Source organism: Pangasianodon hypophthalmus, chromosome 25 (genome assembly GCF_027358585.1).
Source record: "Pangasianodon hypophthalmus isolate fPanHyp1 chromosome 25, fPanHyp1.pri, whole genome shotgun sequence".
NCBI lineage: Eukaryota > Metazoa > Chordata > Actinopteri > Siluriformes > Pangasiidae > Pangasianodon > Pangasianodon hypophthalmus.
The window spans coordinates 9992486-10009476 of record NC_069734.1 but is presented as its reverse complement, the minus strand read 5'-3'; the positions used below and the strand labels follow the sequence as shown (position 1 = coordinate 10009476).

The window sequence follows — 16991 nt, the reverse complement described above, 5'->3', positions numbered from 1 at the left end:
CCAAAACAAGAAAAGCAACAAAGAAAAACATATAACCATCGATTATGGTGAAACTTTTGGTGATATGTTTATTTAACATTTTTGGAAGGAGTCTCCAGTGTCAGCAAGTCTTCCTCTTCTTCAGGACTTAGGACGCTGCGCTTTCTTGACATGACAAACAAGCGGTGCTTTTTATGTCTCATTAACTTCAGATTATTATGAAAGTCCAAAAAGGCCATGCATTCTTTTTTTTTTTTTGTGATATCCAGACAAAAGTTGTTTTCTCGTTGCAGCCAGTGACACACTGTCATATATTGGTAATGGTATGCAGTTTTCTGAAGGACACTTGAAATAGGACATTTCAAGGAAATTGTCTAACACTGAGAGAGAGAGAGAGAGAGAGAGAGAGATAGATAGATAGATGTACTTTATTGATCCTGAAGGGGAAAATTGAAAAAAAAAAAAAAAAGTCCACACAGTCACCTATGCTCAAGATCAAACCCAGACCCCTAGGGCTGTAAGGCTGCAACTCTACCACTACACCAGCTCTACTCTCTTGTGTCAATCCCTGATTAAAATAAAAATGGATGCATGATGTGTTTTTCATTGCTAAATAAAAAATGTAATAGTTGGCAAATTGCTGTTGTACAATTGGAATACACTTTGGATTTGCTGTTATTGGAAAATAATCAAAATAATTAGTTTCAAAATAATCACAGGCATCACATCACCCCATTGTAATTTTTGTTGTTTGCAGTTTATCTTACAGTATGTTACACAGTTACATATGTATACGTAGTCCCACTGAATTTATCTATAACTTAAAATTATACTATTACTATGTAACATGTTTTGGGCTTGTTTTTTTTTTTTATTTTATTTTATTTATAACACTAGGGGACTCTAGGAGACTGCAATTATGTCATTAGAGAAAGAAACGAAACAAAAACATTTCCAAATATTTTGTATGTTGTTTAATAATGCAAGTTGTTTATAGATGTGTTTAGAAATCATGAATGAAAATACAACTTTTATAAAATACATTGAACAGTTATCTTAAGCTATTTAATAATTACAAAGATAACAATATTTACATACATGTGCTTCCACATAACATTTTCACAAACAGATTTTATCAAATGGTACAATACAACATATACTTAATTAGAAAATCATATTATATAGACAGGACATAAAGTGACTAGATCCTCAGGCTTGTAATCCCATCTTTATCGCCATGACACCTCTCTCGATTGCAGGACTGAAAGACACAAAAATTGGTTGAGCTTTGTACTGAGATGGAAGATGGTTTTTTATTATTACTGTTTTGTTTCACCACAAGATAGGACCTGGGGTTCATCCTTCTTAATTTTTAAAGTTGTTCATGAGTCAACGGCTTAGAGGAGTCAGACTCCAGTCCTGGAGGGCATTGGTCCTAGCAAAATTTTGTGCTTTCTCTCTTGTAACACTACAAATTTGGCAAATGAAGGTCTTCGTAATTTGTTTTAATAGTTGTTGTAGGTGTGTTAAATAGGTAGAATGCTGAACTTTGCAATTCTGTGACCTTTCAGGACTGTAGTCTTATATGTTGGAAACGACAATGAGCAGAAACAGGTTATGTAAAAAAATAAAAATAAAAAAAAAGTACTGAAAAACAAAAGTATCAGTGATCAACTTGCCCCAGGCCAATTTAGTTTTGGAAAGATCACAAAAACCACAGGACTACACATAGTCCTATATTAAAATATTGTCATAGACCTATCTCATACAGTTGTTGCAATTATCTAGATATGAAATGTAAAATATTTGTTTTCAAGCAATAAAACCTGACTTTATTGATTGCCATACCTCAGACAGAAGTCATTTTAGCAGCCTTTTTTTCCACAAATATATCTGTTTTGCTTAGTCAGATTTCTGACTGAAACGCAACCCAGAGAAGCTGAAGTGAAAAGCCAACTGAAGGGCGAAGAAAAGCCGAGGGAAGCACAGCAAGGAGAGCATTAAGTCTGAGAAGCAGGAAGAGGAAGGCATGGAAAGGCAACACTGGCAGTGCGGAGAGGCATCACCAATTCAGTGATTGTCTCCTTTCACACATACACACCCTCTGGATGGAGGCTGGACACCAGCGGGTTTTGCAGACTGCGAGGATTATTCAGGATCTGCTTGGCAGTGGTGCGAGGGTTGAACTCTAACACTGAGTGATTTGAGTCTGGGAGACAGTTAAAATAAAGCAAGAGATGCACATTGTTAAGGTTTATGTCATGTAGCACAAATTTGATCATTTTATCCTCTTCAGCTTGCAGGATTATTTGACTGGAGACTGGAGGTAATTTGTGTCAACTTTGTTGTGAAGCATGTGACTGTTCTTATGATAAATGTACATACAAAACACACAAAAGCTCACAGGAATTTACACTTTGAGTTAACACCTGAACCAGACAAGTAATCTCTACCTTTGTGTTAATGTGCATACCAACATCTGAAAACAAGGTTTATTTTTTCAAATGTCTCCACATCTCCGGGGATGCACGTCTCGACAGTGAAGACCTTAAGTGTGTTTTTGATGCCAAAATATGCATCAGGGTGTTGAGTGATTTGTCACCTACTCATACATCCCTGTGCTAAATATCTATCAGTAAACTTGTTGAACTGGAATGCTAAAATAACAGTCACCTGAAAAAGAAATTCTCCTTTCAACATATGCGCATTTGTTAATTGGGCGCCAAAAAAAGTGACAATTTATCCGTCCACTGATACTTGTGTGGAACCGAACTGAACTCCCGCCTATTCCTGAACGAATTCTGAAAAATCCCACCTGTTCCTGTAGTTATTTTTGTTTGTACCCACTCATGATATTCTTGAATGAATTTAGTTGTTTCTATTTCAGAAAATAAATACACTATACGGCCACAGTATGTGGAGTCTTGCTGTTATAATAACCTCCACTCTTCTGAAAAGGCTTTCCACTAGATACCGGCACGTGGCTGTGACAATTTGTGCTCATTCAGCCATGAGAGCGTTGTTGAGGTCAGGCACTGATGTCAGACGAGGAGGCCTGGAGTGCAGCTGGCATTCCAGTTCATCCCAAAGGTGTTCAGTGGGGTTGAAGTCAGGGCCCTGTGCAGGCCACTAGAGTTTTTCTATACCAATCTTGGCAAACCATGTCTTCATGGACCTCACTTTGTGTACGGAGGCAATGCCATGCTGGAAGGTTTGGCCCCCTTAGTTCCTGTAAAGGGGAATTCTTAATGCTACAGAATATAAAGACATTCTAGACAGTTCAAATTTTGTGGCAACAGTTTGGGGAAGACCCAAATATGGGTGTGATAGTCAAGTTTCCACATACATTTGGCCATATAGTCTAATTTAAACAACAGTGACCCTAATCAGGATAAAACAGTTACTGAAAATGAATGACTACACACTAAATGCGTTGCACAGCACCAAGCCATATCCAGTACACTCCTATGTTAATAAACATGGACTTTTTTAAATTCCGCAAGCTTTGTATTTGACTACCCACACCTATTTGGATGAGATTAAAAACAGGCCTGTTCCTGACACCTTTCTGTTGCATCCCAGTGGGATTCCACTCCTGATGCACACCTCAATCTGCAATCTGCAAACTTTGCATTCTCTGATTAGGTCAATTCCTTATGATTTAAAGCACTTGTAGTCTGTAGATCTGGTGACGTGTATGTTGATGCATTAATTATGATTATGTCAGTGTCTGAATATGCTACAGCTGACAATAAAGCGTGATCTGGACTTGATGTGTGTTTCTGATCAGAATGATCTTTTTTTTTGGTATAGTTTTGACTAGAGAAACTGTACCATATCCAGCATGTTGAAACATTTTACTGAGGTAGGGCACTCATCCGTTCTACACTGCAGATCAGTGGCTTATCCATATTCAAACACACACAGATAGCTAGATCGCAAACTACATCATTGCATCGCATGAGAAGATCATGGCTGCTCACAAACTGGCACGATTCTTGATCATTTCTTTCTCTACATTTTTGATTAACTTGATTGGATGCTAAACTGACATGACTGGATGCTAAACTGAAATGATTAGATGCTAAACTGATCCCTTTTGTCTGTGGTACAGAGTACAGTCATTGGCTGGATGAGGGAAGAAGTGACCTTCGGGATTTGTACTTTATAACTTTTTTTCCCTGGGAAATTAGGTAATTAGGTAAGAGTACAAGTATTCACCTTCAATAATACTCAACTAAAGTATAAACATGCCAAAATACATAAGCATAGTAACAAAGTACAATTACTCAAGTTTTGTCCAAATCAGGAATAATGTGTTAATTTATTTACCTTCATCGCTCTGTCCATCTGGCATGAGGTAAGCAAGGTCTAGGTCATCTGCTGGGACACTGAGCTGAGGTGAAGGAACTCCTGTCTGCTGGATGAACTGCTGGAGATTACACTGCCGTAGTTCCTTATTTAGTTCATCCAGCTCCCTGCTCTTAGCCTACAAACATCAGTGTTTATTACTTTTTAGTACTCACGAGAGAATTCAGTTAGTAACTAAAGCATAGTAACTAAAGAACATTTCAGTCACACTTTTGTTTTTTTTTAAATTAACCCCCAATGGAAGAAAAGAACACTTAAAACCGAGTAGAAAGTATATGATTGGTTCATACACCTTGTATTATACCTGTTACTTAACCTTTATTTGAAAACACGCCTCCTCAAATATTTCCTCAAGTACTTCATAGTGTTCCTGCTTGCCTGTTAAGGTCACCTTGATTTTTCTAATGTCACTTCATAAAGTAGCCACAGGGAGGCAGCAAAAAAAAATGCAAGGGTTTAAATCAAACACAAATTTAAACATCTCATTCCAAGTTTCTTACAGTTTATTACTTTTAAATTTCAAATAGGTTTTTTGTTGTTCAAAACTGATATCAAATCCGCACTGATTCTGCGTCTATTGCTCATGAATAATATGAACCTTGTTCATCTCTGCTGGATCTGCCGTCCTTGTATGGTTTCCATGTATAAACTCACTCCTTTACACATTTGTCACAACTTCAAAATGGTTTTTTTGTGTTACCATTTTATTAGGTTTAATTGTTAGATTGCTACTGTTACTAAGTTAAGAATTTCTAATACTGCATAGATGCCACACTGTTCGATTTAGGACCTGTGAACTGGTGTGAACATTTTATTAAAAAAGAATCTGTTCAAACTAACGTTTAGTTTATGAGTTAGACAACGCTAGCCTTTACACTACTAGCTGTGTTTCAATAGCAGTTCTCTGACATGAGGGGCTTAGCAGGGACTTAGTTTTCCAGCTACTGGTTCCTCTTAGTTTTTTTTATGTTTTGGACAGTTTTTTCTAGTTTATAAAAAAAGTCATTGGATGGTTTAACAGCTATGATTAATGGAATATTCCTAAAAACACAGCCTTAAATCTACACACTTGTATCATTCACCTTATGCATACACCTATGTGTTATGCTTCATTAGAATTCACTGTAGCTTGTGTAAGGATGATTGCAGCCTTCTGCCCTGCAGACTATTCTGCCCTTAGAAAACTATGGTGGTTGACGAGGCTGTGATGCAGGATGGATTTAACTGCACCTTTTAGGTGTAGCTGCCCTGCGGTAAACTGAGTCACATTGAGTTTACACTATCTTGTTTGCGTAACTTTACCTAACTGTCAGTTTTCTCTGTGTGATGCATGATTCAAAATGCATCACAAAAAATTGAACTCTGCCTTAATTTAACCAGTTGCAAAGAGGCGATGGTGACAAGCCTGGGCAACTGTTCTACAGGATATAAAAGTGGTTTTACAATGCTTACTTTAGCTAGACATCACACATAAAACAGGGTTGGGACATTAAAAACAAATCGCCATACAACACACTATCACAGTATGGTATTGTATGTTACAGTATATAAACTTACACCATGAAACAGCATATAACACTCCACTGACTGTGCAAGGATAAATATGGTTAACTTGGTTGGGGAAACTACTAGAATAAAAGTAAACTATTTGGTTTTAAACTTTTTAAGAGATGTCCTGCATCTGGAAATTAGATTTTTGTGATATGATCATGCACAGCAATATAACATAATGTTACCAGCATAACCATTTCACATTTCCTTATCATTGTATACTAGTGTCACCTTCCAAAAAGGGAATGAGCTGGAAAATTGAATCACTTCTGTTTTCTAGCCTGTAAGCACTCATGGCATGCAGTCATTGATTTGAAAATACGGCCTAGGGCCTCCCAATTTCAATTAAATCAAGAACATTTCAGCTCCATCATGTTCTGATACCACTGAGACACAACCATCTCATGTCTTCCTGAATTTGAAAATTGTAGTAAAGAATGGGGAATTCTAGTTGGATAACCTTTCCTACCATTGACTGCACTAGAATGATAATACTAGTGAATGAGAGTATATTACCTGCAGCAGTTCCTCTGCCATTTTGAGAGCGTCTTCTGTCTCCTCAAGGGAAGAACTCAGTTCAGATCCCTGATGCTGCACTGCACTTAGCTGTGCCCTGACCTGTCCAAGAGATTGCTCCACATTAGCCTGTGTGTGACGCATACCATTTTGCCTGTTCTCTTGTAGATGGATGTCACGCTCGAGTCTCCCAGACTGGGTTTCTGTGTCATGAATCCTCCTGCTGTGCTCATCTAGAGCTACATTGAGCTCTCTTAGTTGTTTGAGCATGCTTTGTTCTTTCTGAACCTCAGAGTGATACTCAGACTCCCAGTACTCCCCATGGGCCAGTTCTGCCTCACTGTGCCTAAATTTGTCTTCCAGATAGTTCATCTCCTCTATAAGGTCTGGGGAAAAGCTCGGAGGTGAAGGTTGCTCTAAAACCCAGGCCTGCTTTTCCAGAGCTTCCAAGTGGGCCTGGAGATCCTGCAATCTGCTCTGCTGCTGAAGAATCTGCCGGAAGACCTCTTCTTTGGACGGGCCAGCTTGGGCATGGGATGATCCAGGAGGACCATGGGGCACTCGTTGCTCTGGAGAGTCCTTTGGCACATTTTTGGGTTGACTAACAAAAGGTTGTGAAGAGGTAGATGGCCCCAGGTTGAAGCTGAGAGCCTTCTTGGGCACTTTACTCTTCGGAGGTTCTGGTTCCAGGAGTTTTGGGAAGGAAGGCACTCGGTCCAGGTCGGAGCCCTCGCTGCTGGTGGGTCCAGTGCGCCGCAGGATGAACTGTACTTCACTGCTCAACTGGCCTAGTTTGGCCAGGGCTTCCAGAGGACGCTCATTAGCAACAAGCTGACGTTCTTTGTCCCTCAGCTTCTGGACCAGGACATAGCGACCTGTTTGTCCTGAAACATAGTTAAATAATTTCATATATGTTAGACAAACTATGAAATATTGCTATGCAGTAGATCTGGTTAGTTTATTTCCGGCTTCTATTTAAATATTTTCCACTCTAGCAATTCGCTCCACCCCTAGCCAGAAAAGAGCTTGCTTTGTTTGCTTTTCCGTCAAAGACAACTCATGTTGTATACATAACCAAGGGGTTGGGCTGAGATGTAGTTTGAGGTAAAATATGGGGCATTTTCACCTCCTAGGTAACAGAGGACTCTAAAATTACTTTACTAAATTACCTCATCGGCTAAACTATATGCTTGGCATCTGTTCTGGCTCAGTTTGCTTTGGACAAAACAGTCTGTCAAATGTGACTATATTTAATTTACCAATTCTGTAGAGAGATATTGATCAGTCAAAAATAAAACACTACAACAGTACATTTTGCCATCACACAGATTTTACATGCTAATACATACCTATTGCCTGAGCAAGAGCGATGACCACATCCTGACAGGATGTCTCTTCGGACAGGCCGCAGACTACGCGCTGCACGCCGTCCACCCACACCTTTAGCTCCATCTCTGTGTATGAGCTTCATGCAGCAATTCCTTTCACATGGCAGCGTCCTGCTGAAGAAAGGGGACACTTTTAAGGGAATCTACAGTAGGTGAATAATCTTGCTGAGATGATTTGTTGTCATAAGTACCCAATGCTATTAATAATCCAGGTACTAACAGAGACAGTTAGCTTTATATTGATTAAACTAAATGTGAAAGTGGTGAATTATTTTTAAAAAATCAATAAAAATATTAGCAAACTCCAGATATCACACTCAAGTCAGACTGGGTCTATTAAGCTGTTATATGTCAGGTAATTTGTGTCATATCTACAGTATATGGTATACAGGTATCTACAGTATGTAAGTTGGTATGATACTATTCACACGTTCACACGTTAGTTCCTCTTGTAAGCATAATTTTTTAAAATGTGGAAGTGACATGCAAGAAGTTAATAACAGATGGCAGTTTTAGCACTGAGTGCCATGAATCTGAATGTCTGGATGTAATAAAACATATAATGAGTCCACAGGCCCGAGAGCACTATTTTTGTTTTTTCTAGTTGAAAACAACATTTTTCATTGCAAATCGTATTCTGAGCAACACCTAGGGTGAAAAGTAGAATCTTAGATATATTTACGTATAGTCTGTGTTTAAATAGATTCGATAAATTTATTCAATAAATCTCAGAATTTATTAGTATTTGGTACATCCCCCTCAGCGTGCTTGAGCTGGCATGGTCTCCCGAAACCTGCTGCTCCGTGATAGATCAAATCGGAGTGTTGTCTGAACACGTGCTTCAATGGGAGGTATAAGACTCAAGGAAAATCTGACCTTTTGTACAAAGGAGGTGGTCAGTATATCACAAATTTGCTTAAATTTAGATAGTGACCTACAATATTGAATACTCAAGATATTAAACATAACATTTCCTTTCTTTGTCTTAAAGTTTTCAAAATTCTAAAACCTTTTGTTTATTTCTAGTCTTAAAAATAAAAAAAAATCACAGATTTATAATGTGTGCTCAGACCTTTGGATCCCACTGCATGTACTGTGTATGTGTTTAGGTACCTTGTAGCTACAATAATTAGTGATATTTTTATCAGATAAACCTATCATATAAGTGATCTTTGCCAAACATGCTTTATTCCATCCATCAGTAGAAAGGGTTTATTATAGGGCCACAGCTGACCAGATATTATTTGTCAGGCGGATCATTCTCAGCACAACAGTTACATTGTGTGTGGTATGGCAATGAGTGTGGTGTACACACTGTGTACACAATTTGAAACTACAGCTCAAGAGTTTATATTAATCATCCAATAACCTTCACTGGTAAACTGTTCTTGACCCAGCAGTGACATCAAAGCTACTGTGCCTGATATACTGTACTTGTACCAGTGTCACATACAACTATGACATTTTTTTGTTGTAGTGCAGCAACATAACCCTAACTGCTTTTATAAGAAACCATAAATACTGTATATTTCACAAAAATAACCTGAACATGCTGTTATTTACTTTCTATTCATGCATTCTTGGGTAAAGAAACCAGTTTAACAAATGTGGTGCTAAAAACAATCTGCTTATAGAAGTCAAAAACACTGTTAACTAAGTGCGATTTCCTCACACTGTGAATGCTTTGATAAACCTGTTGGATAGTTATGTGCTGTAGCGAAATGGGCACAAGCCTAATCAGTTCAGAATGTAAACAGATACTGTCTGTCAAAATGTCCACGATGCTCCAGTGCCACAGTCAGAATGGAATCTTTAAATGCAGTTTTCTCTCTTTTCATTTTTGTGGGTGTAACCAAACATTAAAATGTGTATAAAGTGCACCTATATGTAGGGCTGGGCTGTATCCCAGGGCCCTGGGCAAAATGGAGCCTCCAAATGAATCAGAATATATAAATAAATATATGAATATTTTCAAAGAAATATTACCACTAACTTGTTCAAGTTCAATACTTTGAAGTAGGTGCCTTGATTGGTTCAGTTGTACATCTGTCATATTTGGCGTGTGCAGTCACATGGGTTGGTATCAGCTAGCTAATTGTTACGTATACCAGAAAATGATGGTGGAGTGCAAAAAAGAAAAGACAATGCTGCCTGTTACTAATCCATATTAGAGTATCCACATTGTGTCAGCTATGTAGGAGTTTGATTCAAGGTGGTAGCATATTGCGTCTCTTGTGTTACTGTGGTAAAATTAGTTTGCTATTCAGAAATTGGGATATTTCATAAAAGTTTCAAATATGACATCAAAAGGAGAACCAGCTGATTCAGAGTTAGTAGAATATTTTCTCTGAATACACTCCAAGTATCTGTGTCACTGAAACATTAGGGACCGTCACTAAAGTGCAGTAAAACTGAAACGTGTAAAAACCTTGACTTTACCAATTGCCTGATTACAGTAGGATCCTACTACATATGAGCTATGAAATGCAAGTCATTCTAACCTGCTACTGCCTACACTGACAAAGTGATTAGCTGAATTTTTCAGATGGAAAAGATTAGAACATGTCATTAGAACAGTAGCTCCAAAACTATGTGTACAAAAACAAGCAGCATACTAGTCGGGCATATTTAACCTCCTATTTGTAATAAACGTGTAATATGTTTTTAAATAATTATAATCATTAATAAGTGATAATGATAGTGAAATAGAAAAAGCTAATCAGATACTATTAATGTATGAGAGTGGCTGAGTAGTTGTTATTATATCATAAATTATCCATTACTACCATGATCATTTAGTAGCTGCTGTTTTGTATTATAGCAGCTGTGCTTTTTTCTGGATGGAGAAGTTGTAGATTCATGTCATGGTGTATGTACATAGGGCCCCAACAATGGTTTAAGCCCAGGGGCACCCAACACCCTAAGTCTGCCCATGCCTATATGTGATAAAATCTAAATATGTGTATGTAATCCATAGTCACATGCTCACACACTGACGCTGACATTCCAGTGTGAATCCACTAAGGAATGCTGCATTACAAGTTTGAGAGAAAGAATGAGACTACGACATGTAGAACTCTTTCTACATTTGTCATGATGTGAGGGAGAAAATATTACTAATGATGTTTATTGTTGTTCTATGACTATTCTTTCTACATCATAGTGCCTTAAAATGAAGTGCTTACATGGTGCTCATGTATTATGTATGTAGGTTGTGTGTAGTGTAAAGGTCAGTAGAAACTGTAAATGCTTGCAATCTGCAGTTTCAGTACACACTCTCACAGAAAACTAACTGTGGGGAAATGGAATTTCAATCTGTTCCCATGGAGCAGAGTCCTAAACTCTGGCATAACCAAACTGTTATCTGTTATCAAACAGATACTTGAAACAAGACCAAAATAGTTGTAAAGCCAAATGCTTTAGCAGTGGAAACTTTGCAAATGATTTCTGAGAGATTACATGTGCAAAGATATTATGCAACCATGTACCTGCATTTATTTACCTTAGGTCAATCAACCCATTGAGTTCTCCATAATAAAATACGGCATTCAATCAAAGATCAGCCTGCAGGCCCTGATAAACCAGCCCTGCTCTGTCTTTATCGTCACCTCTGATATTTATGCTTTAGGGGCAGAGCCGACCCTCAGGGTGTTGTTTGAAAATGCACAGGTGAAGATCTGTGCTGCTGAAGTCTTGTTGTACAGCGCTGATTGTGCAGTGTTAACTTTCTCCAGCTTCCTGTGAGGGCGAAGGCCGATGTGGAGGTGGAGCACTTTTGTACCAGCTTGTGTTTGATTCAAACTACTTGCCTAAGGCAATCATTAACCAATGCTCACATTCCTGCACGTTCTGAAACTGTGCTCACTCACACAAATCAAACACAGACTGTACTCTGTGAAATATATATATATATATATATATATATATATATATATAGATAGATAGATAGATAGATAGATAGACAGATAGATAGATGTCCTAGCGCTGATTTCAACATCAAGCATTGATCTCATTTGTTAAAGCCTGAATAACATTTCATGCCTTGTTATTGCAGGTTTGGATTAAATTGATGATAGCTGCAAGGAAGCTCACTTGCCCAAAGCTTAAATTTACTCATGTGCTCCTGAAGTGTAAGCCTTCTAATGATCAGTTATCAATGATAAGTTTAACCATAAAACAATTACCACCTTAGTAATGGTTCAGATGTGGGATGTACAAATAAAACAGCAATCATAACAGTATGATCCCTACAATCCTACATTATCTCTGAACTAATCTGGTGCTGGCAAAATAGTACAAAGCCCCATATTATGGGATTTACATGCTAGGACAAAACAAGAAAACATTTTTTTGTTTCTTTGTTTTTGATCAAGTTAATCTATGAAGAGCAACAATTTCTTTTCACCTGTGGGCCGTGATTTTACAGTATGTTGAATTTTAAATATTGTAATTTCAATTAAATATTACCAATTCAAAGTAAAGTAACAACTAAGCTTCACTGCATCAAATAACTGCATGGTGATTAGTGAGCGATTACCACAAACAAAACTTTCGACAGGTTTTCCTGTACTGAAAATGCACAGAAAACCAGTTTTCCCCGAAACTCACCTATGACAGAAGCCTAAAGGCAGTTGTTGAGGAGGTCAGTAAATGTTTGTGCAAAACTGCAATTACTTTTTCCTGTATTGCTCTAGTATTGGATAAAAGTACATAAGAATTGCTTTGTTAAGACACATTTCCTCAGATTTATTTGTGTGATTAGTTGCATATTTTAAAGGGTTATTGATGGAATTCAGCTATTTCCATTAGGTGTCTATTTATTTGTTTGTTTGTTTGTTTGTTTTATATTACAAAATTCTAACAGTAACAATTTTACAACTTACAAGTTTTTATTTACAATAATAATTTACAATTTTAAATGCAGTGATGTATTTATTTGTTGTTTATTTATTTATTTTAAATTACAAAATTCTTGAACTCTAAGACTAACAATTTCAGAATACAGTTTTTAACCCCTTTGCTATTTTTTATTTTGTTGAATTTATGTGTTTTGTTGCATATTTTAAATGGTTATTGATGGGATTCATCTCCCTTAGGCTTCTATTCCATTACGATTCCCAAGTGTGTTACAATAAACAGGTTTTCTGTTGTTTTCTCATTTCTAGGAAACATTTTGAAATTCTTGTTAAAGGTAAACGCCCATAATCTACAGATGTGGTGGGTAAACATTAGTTTTGAAAAATACTGAAGTATTTCTGTAATAATTAAATTTATATAAAATGGGTTAAGCTGCAAGATGTCTTCCCTGGCAGATGTCTAACCAGACTAGCTGAAAAAAGTGAGAATGGAAATGCAAACATTTCCATTCTCTTCATTTAAAGCCCTGTGAAAAGTACAGTCTGTTGAATATTTCACAGATGATAATACTAAAGTGATCAATGATTAACTTATTCGAAAAGATTTAGCAGCAGGTGTTGCTATTTGGCTGGTATTTATTTATTTACTTATTTATTTGTTTGTTTGTTTGTTTTTTAAAATGACAAAACCCTTGAACTCCAATACTAACAATTCTGCGATTTACAAGTTTAAAAAATTATACACAACTATTTATTTATTTATTTATTTATTTATTTTATATTACAAAACTCTAAAAATAATTTACAATTTATATACAATTTATTTGTTTGTTTATTTGTTTGTTTGTATTTAATGACGAAATTCTTGAACTCTAATGCTAACAATCTTAGTAACCAGTTATCAATCATCACTATTGGCTGGAAAAGCATCATCTTTTAAGCATTTAAGTTTGAATCAGTTATATGTACCAGTGAATACAGCATCAGCAAACTAGCTCATGTTCTGCTCTGATCAATGGAGACCTTATTAAGGTTTCGTTAGTGCGCACACCACCGATCTGTGTGAAATTACACACCCATTCCCCGACTCAACAAAGCTGCACTAGAGTACGGTCTGCCGAATGTCCCTCACAAAAGAGTCATCTGTTCTCCGAGCTCCTCTTCCAACCACTCAGATGTGGCATCAGCAAGATGAAAGCAGAGGGACAGAGAAACCAGCACAGGTATATAGACCCTATATGAGATACTGGTGACATCAAAGATCCAGGTGTGCCTGCGTTCATGAGGAGTTTAATAAAAAAGAGACCATGGTGTGTGTGTGTGTGTGTTAGTGACGGCTAAGGTGAAACACCTTCTTTATTATTCAATAGATGTGGGTTTTTTTTTTTTTTACTATTTTCTTTGTACACTTCTTGCGACTGTATGCACTCCCATTTTCCCATGTTTTTCCATCAACATGGAAATTTGATCAGTCCTCAGAAGGAAACATGCCAGTGTAAACAGTAAGAAATAAAGGGAAAACAAAAGATGCTGGTTTTCCTGAACACTATTCTTTTACCAGATACCAGATACCAGATACCGTGCCTAATGAGATACAGAGAGAGTATGTTATGATTGTCTGACAGCTGTCAGTGAATAGAGGAGAATGTCTGAGAGATATCCAACAGGCAGGGAGGAGGTGTCCTTTTTTTTTGTCTGTATATGATACTATGAACAAACCTTTTTTAAACAGTCAGAATTCCAGAGACTACATGAACCGGTCAGAACCTGGTTTTCACACAGGCATTAAGTTTCGCATGTCTAGTTAAAAGGTGAAACGCATTTTCAAGGCCAGCATATCTAAGCCTTCCTCATTGTGTACGAAGGGAGGAGTGTACTTTCCCATTCCTCCATGAGCTCACCAAAGCATGATACTAAAGAATGATCGCACACTGAACACCAAGCCTATGGCATGCAGAATTTCAGGTGGATCAACCTACATTTCACTGTCCAGGAAGTCCAAAGAGCCAAAAAAAAACAAAACCCAGAAACTGAGGAAATGTATGAGAGTCTATATTTCATGTAATTCATGCATTTGAATTATATTATATATTATCTGAATGGTTGATCCGGGACACCATGGAACTTTTAAGTCAGCCATTTTCCAAACTACTCAGAGCAATGTTGTTTTCACTGTTTATAATAAATTCACCTTTGAGATACAAACACTCGACACGACTGATCTGTTCTAACCCTTTCAGTAAATAGCCTCCCAGAACTGATCATTGTAGTACACAATACAATATCATTACAAGAATCTGAAATGCACCATTAACCAATGGGAAGTTACCATTCTTTCCATTATCACCTCATATCTACACTTCAGCAAAGTGGCTTTATTGTTATGCTTGAACCTTTGTGCTGACGGAGGCGGAAAGCAAACACGCACAGGAATAGAACCGGAATAGACGTGACCGGATAGTTTCGTTTGCATATCCAAATGAACTGTCATCAGATACAGGGGACTGGAGTTTAAAACAAGCCAGCTGAGTGAATCATCACAACTTCCTGGATGACCTCATGTTTAACCCCTTGTGCTCTTTTAGGTAACTAACCTGAAGTCCTATTATCCTGTAACTACAAGAAAGACAAAAAAAAAGAAAAATCATTATGGTAATGTTACATTATTAATTAGAGGTGGAGTTGTGGAACTATGCATAGATCCTAGAAGATTTAGGGTTTAAAAGAATAGCTTGAATATTGAAATTTAAACATCTATAAAACAAGGTATTAACATACTTCTTATCTGTAAAAGTTCATTCTCAGTGACACATTCAAAAAGAAGTGGTATAGGTTATGGACAAATAGCTTTCCCAATATTTAATATTGGTACATAATGAGTAATAGTCATTTTTCCAGGTTTATGAGCAGCTCACTCTGTCTTACTATACAGCAATAAATGTCAGAGCTAGAGTGAAATACTTTTTTTTTTTAATTAAGTGGATCATAAAAGCATGTTGATCTCTCACTTGGATGTTCTATTTATCAGATGTTGTATTTGACGAAATGAATGAATAATGAGACTTTTCTTATGCTTGCCAAAATTAAACCTTGTTGATAAATAGCTTGGATTAAGCACAGGTCTAAATAATATTGTATTATGGCCTCCCTATAATGATACAGATGTTGAATATATTAATATAGATATTAAGCATTTATGAACCATTTAAGAACATGAATCTAATACAAAAGTGTCCCTGGAAAATCCTGTGTCCGTGTTCACATTCAACATTACTGATATGATCAAAAACCATGACATAATGTCAGTAACTGACAAAAGTCAGAGTATGCTGAAAAGACAGGACTTAACTAAACGTGAAGTCTTTATATAGCACTAACACAGGAAAATAGAAGTGTAATATTTGAAAGAAATAAATATTATAGAGCTGAAGGGCCTTTCAAGAGCTACATAGGTAAATGTTGCAGTAAACAATAGTCTAAGGAGATAAATTATTACTTTTCTTGCAACAGTCCAGCATTGTAATCACACAGTAATGCCTACTGATTATATTTATAAACCTATAATCTTCAATGACACAGCATAATGGCATATGACAGACTTATAGACAGGACGTATCGTTTTCAAGTGATCTAGTATGTGGCACACTTTCTACTGACATTTCTATTTAGTCTCTGGTTAAAAGACTAGAGCAGACATGAATACTGGAAGAAAATCAGGTACAGGTACTGATTGACCATGTGGAAGAACTAGATAAACCTGCTGCTCAGGCACAGAAGGCTATATTTACCTTACAGCTGAAGCCTCTCTCCTGAGCGAGAGCTTTTCCAATCACCATTCTGAGCAAAACCAAAGAAACTATCAGCCACCTTCAATACTGCTCTGTAGGTAAGGTAAAAGAAAAAAAATCCAATAATGTCCAACAGGTGTTATGCTGTTTTCTACTACATATAGACAGTGAGGCTGTCTAAGCGTCAGAAAGTGACTCTCTTTCTCCTTCTTTCCTCTTCTAACTACTACGCTATGCTGGCACATACCATGGCTTGTCCATGCTCCTCCCCTCCCACAGGTAAGAGTCAAAAAAAGCACTTCCTATTTAATCTCTCTCTCACTCTGCCTCTATGTCTCTCGCCCTCTCTTTTGAATTTGACTGAAGTGTTGGAAAAACTATGGCAACAGTGTTGCTTACAAATAACAATGCACACCTATTACCTACATTTTACAGAAATAACTGGAATTTGTTGTTTTGATACAGACATACACTCTCTCAAAAAGGGTACTAAATGGGGTACTAAATGAAATGACTACAGTGTACCATTAAAACTGTGTTAA

The 16991-nt window shown here is 37.0% G+C and overlaps 1 protein-coding gene across 2 annotated transcripts; it reads right to left on the bottom strand.

The window, feature by feature from the left end:
* Window positions 1–938: 938 nt before the first annotated feature.
* On the bottom strand, window positions 939–16685 carry rassf7b (Ras association domain family member 7b). Of its 2 annotated transcripts, none has more exons than XM_026937622.3 (6): window positions 16450–16685; window positions 7767–7919; window positions 6418–7301; window positions 4312–4468; window positions 2081–2188; window positions 939–1240 (listed from the first exon to the last, which is right to left on the bottom strand). In XM_026937622.3, the coding sequence occupies exons 2-6, from the start codon at window positions 7867–7869 to the stop codon at window positions 1209–1211; spliced, it is 1284 nt and encodes a 427-aa protein (XP_026793423.3). In that variant the 5' UTR covers window positions 7870–7919; window positions 16450–16685; the 3' UTR covers window positions 939–1208. The 2 variants fall into 2 exon arrangements, with proteins under 2 accessions (XP_026793423.3, XP_026793424.3); XM_026937623.3 differs by having other exon boundaries at window positions 7767–7916.
* Between the last annotated feature and the right edge of the window lie 306 nt (window positions 16686–16991).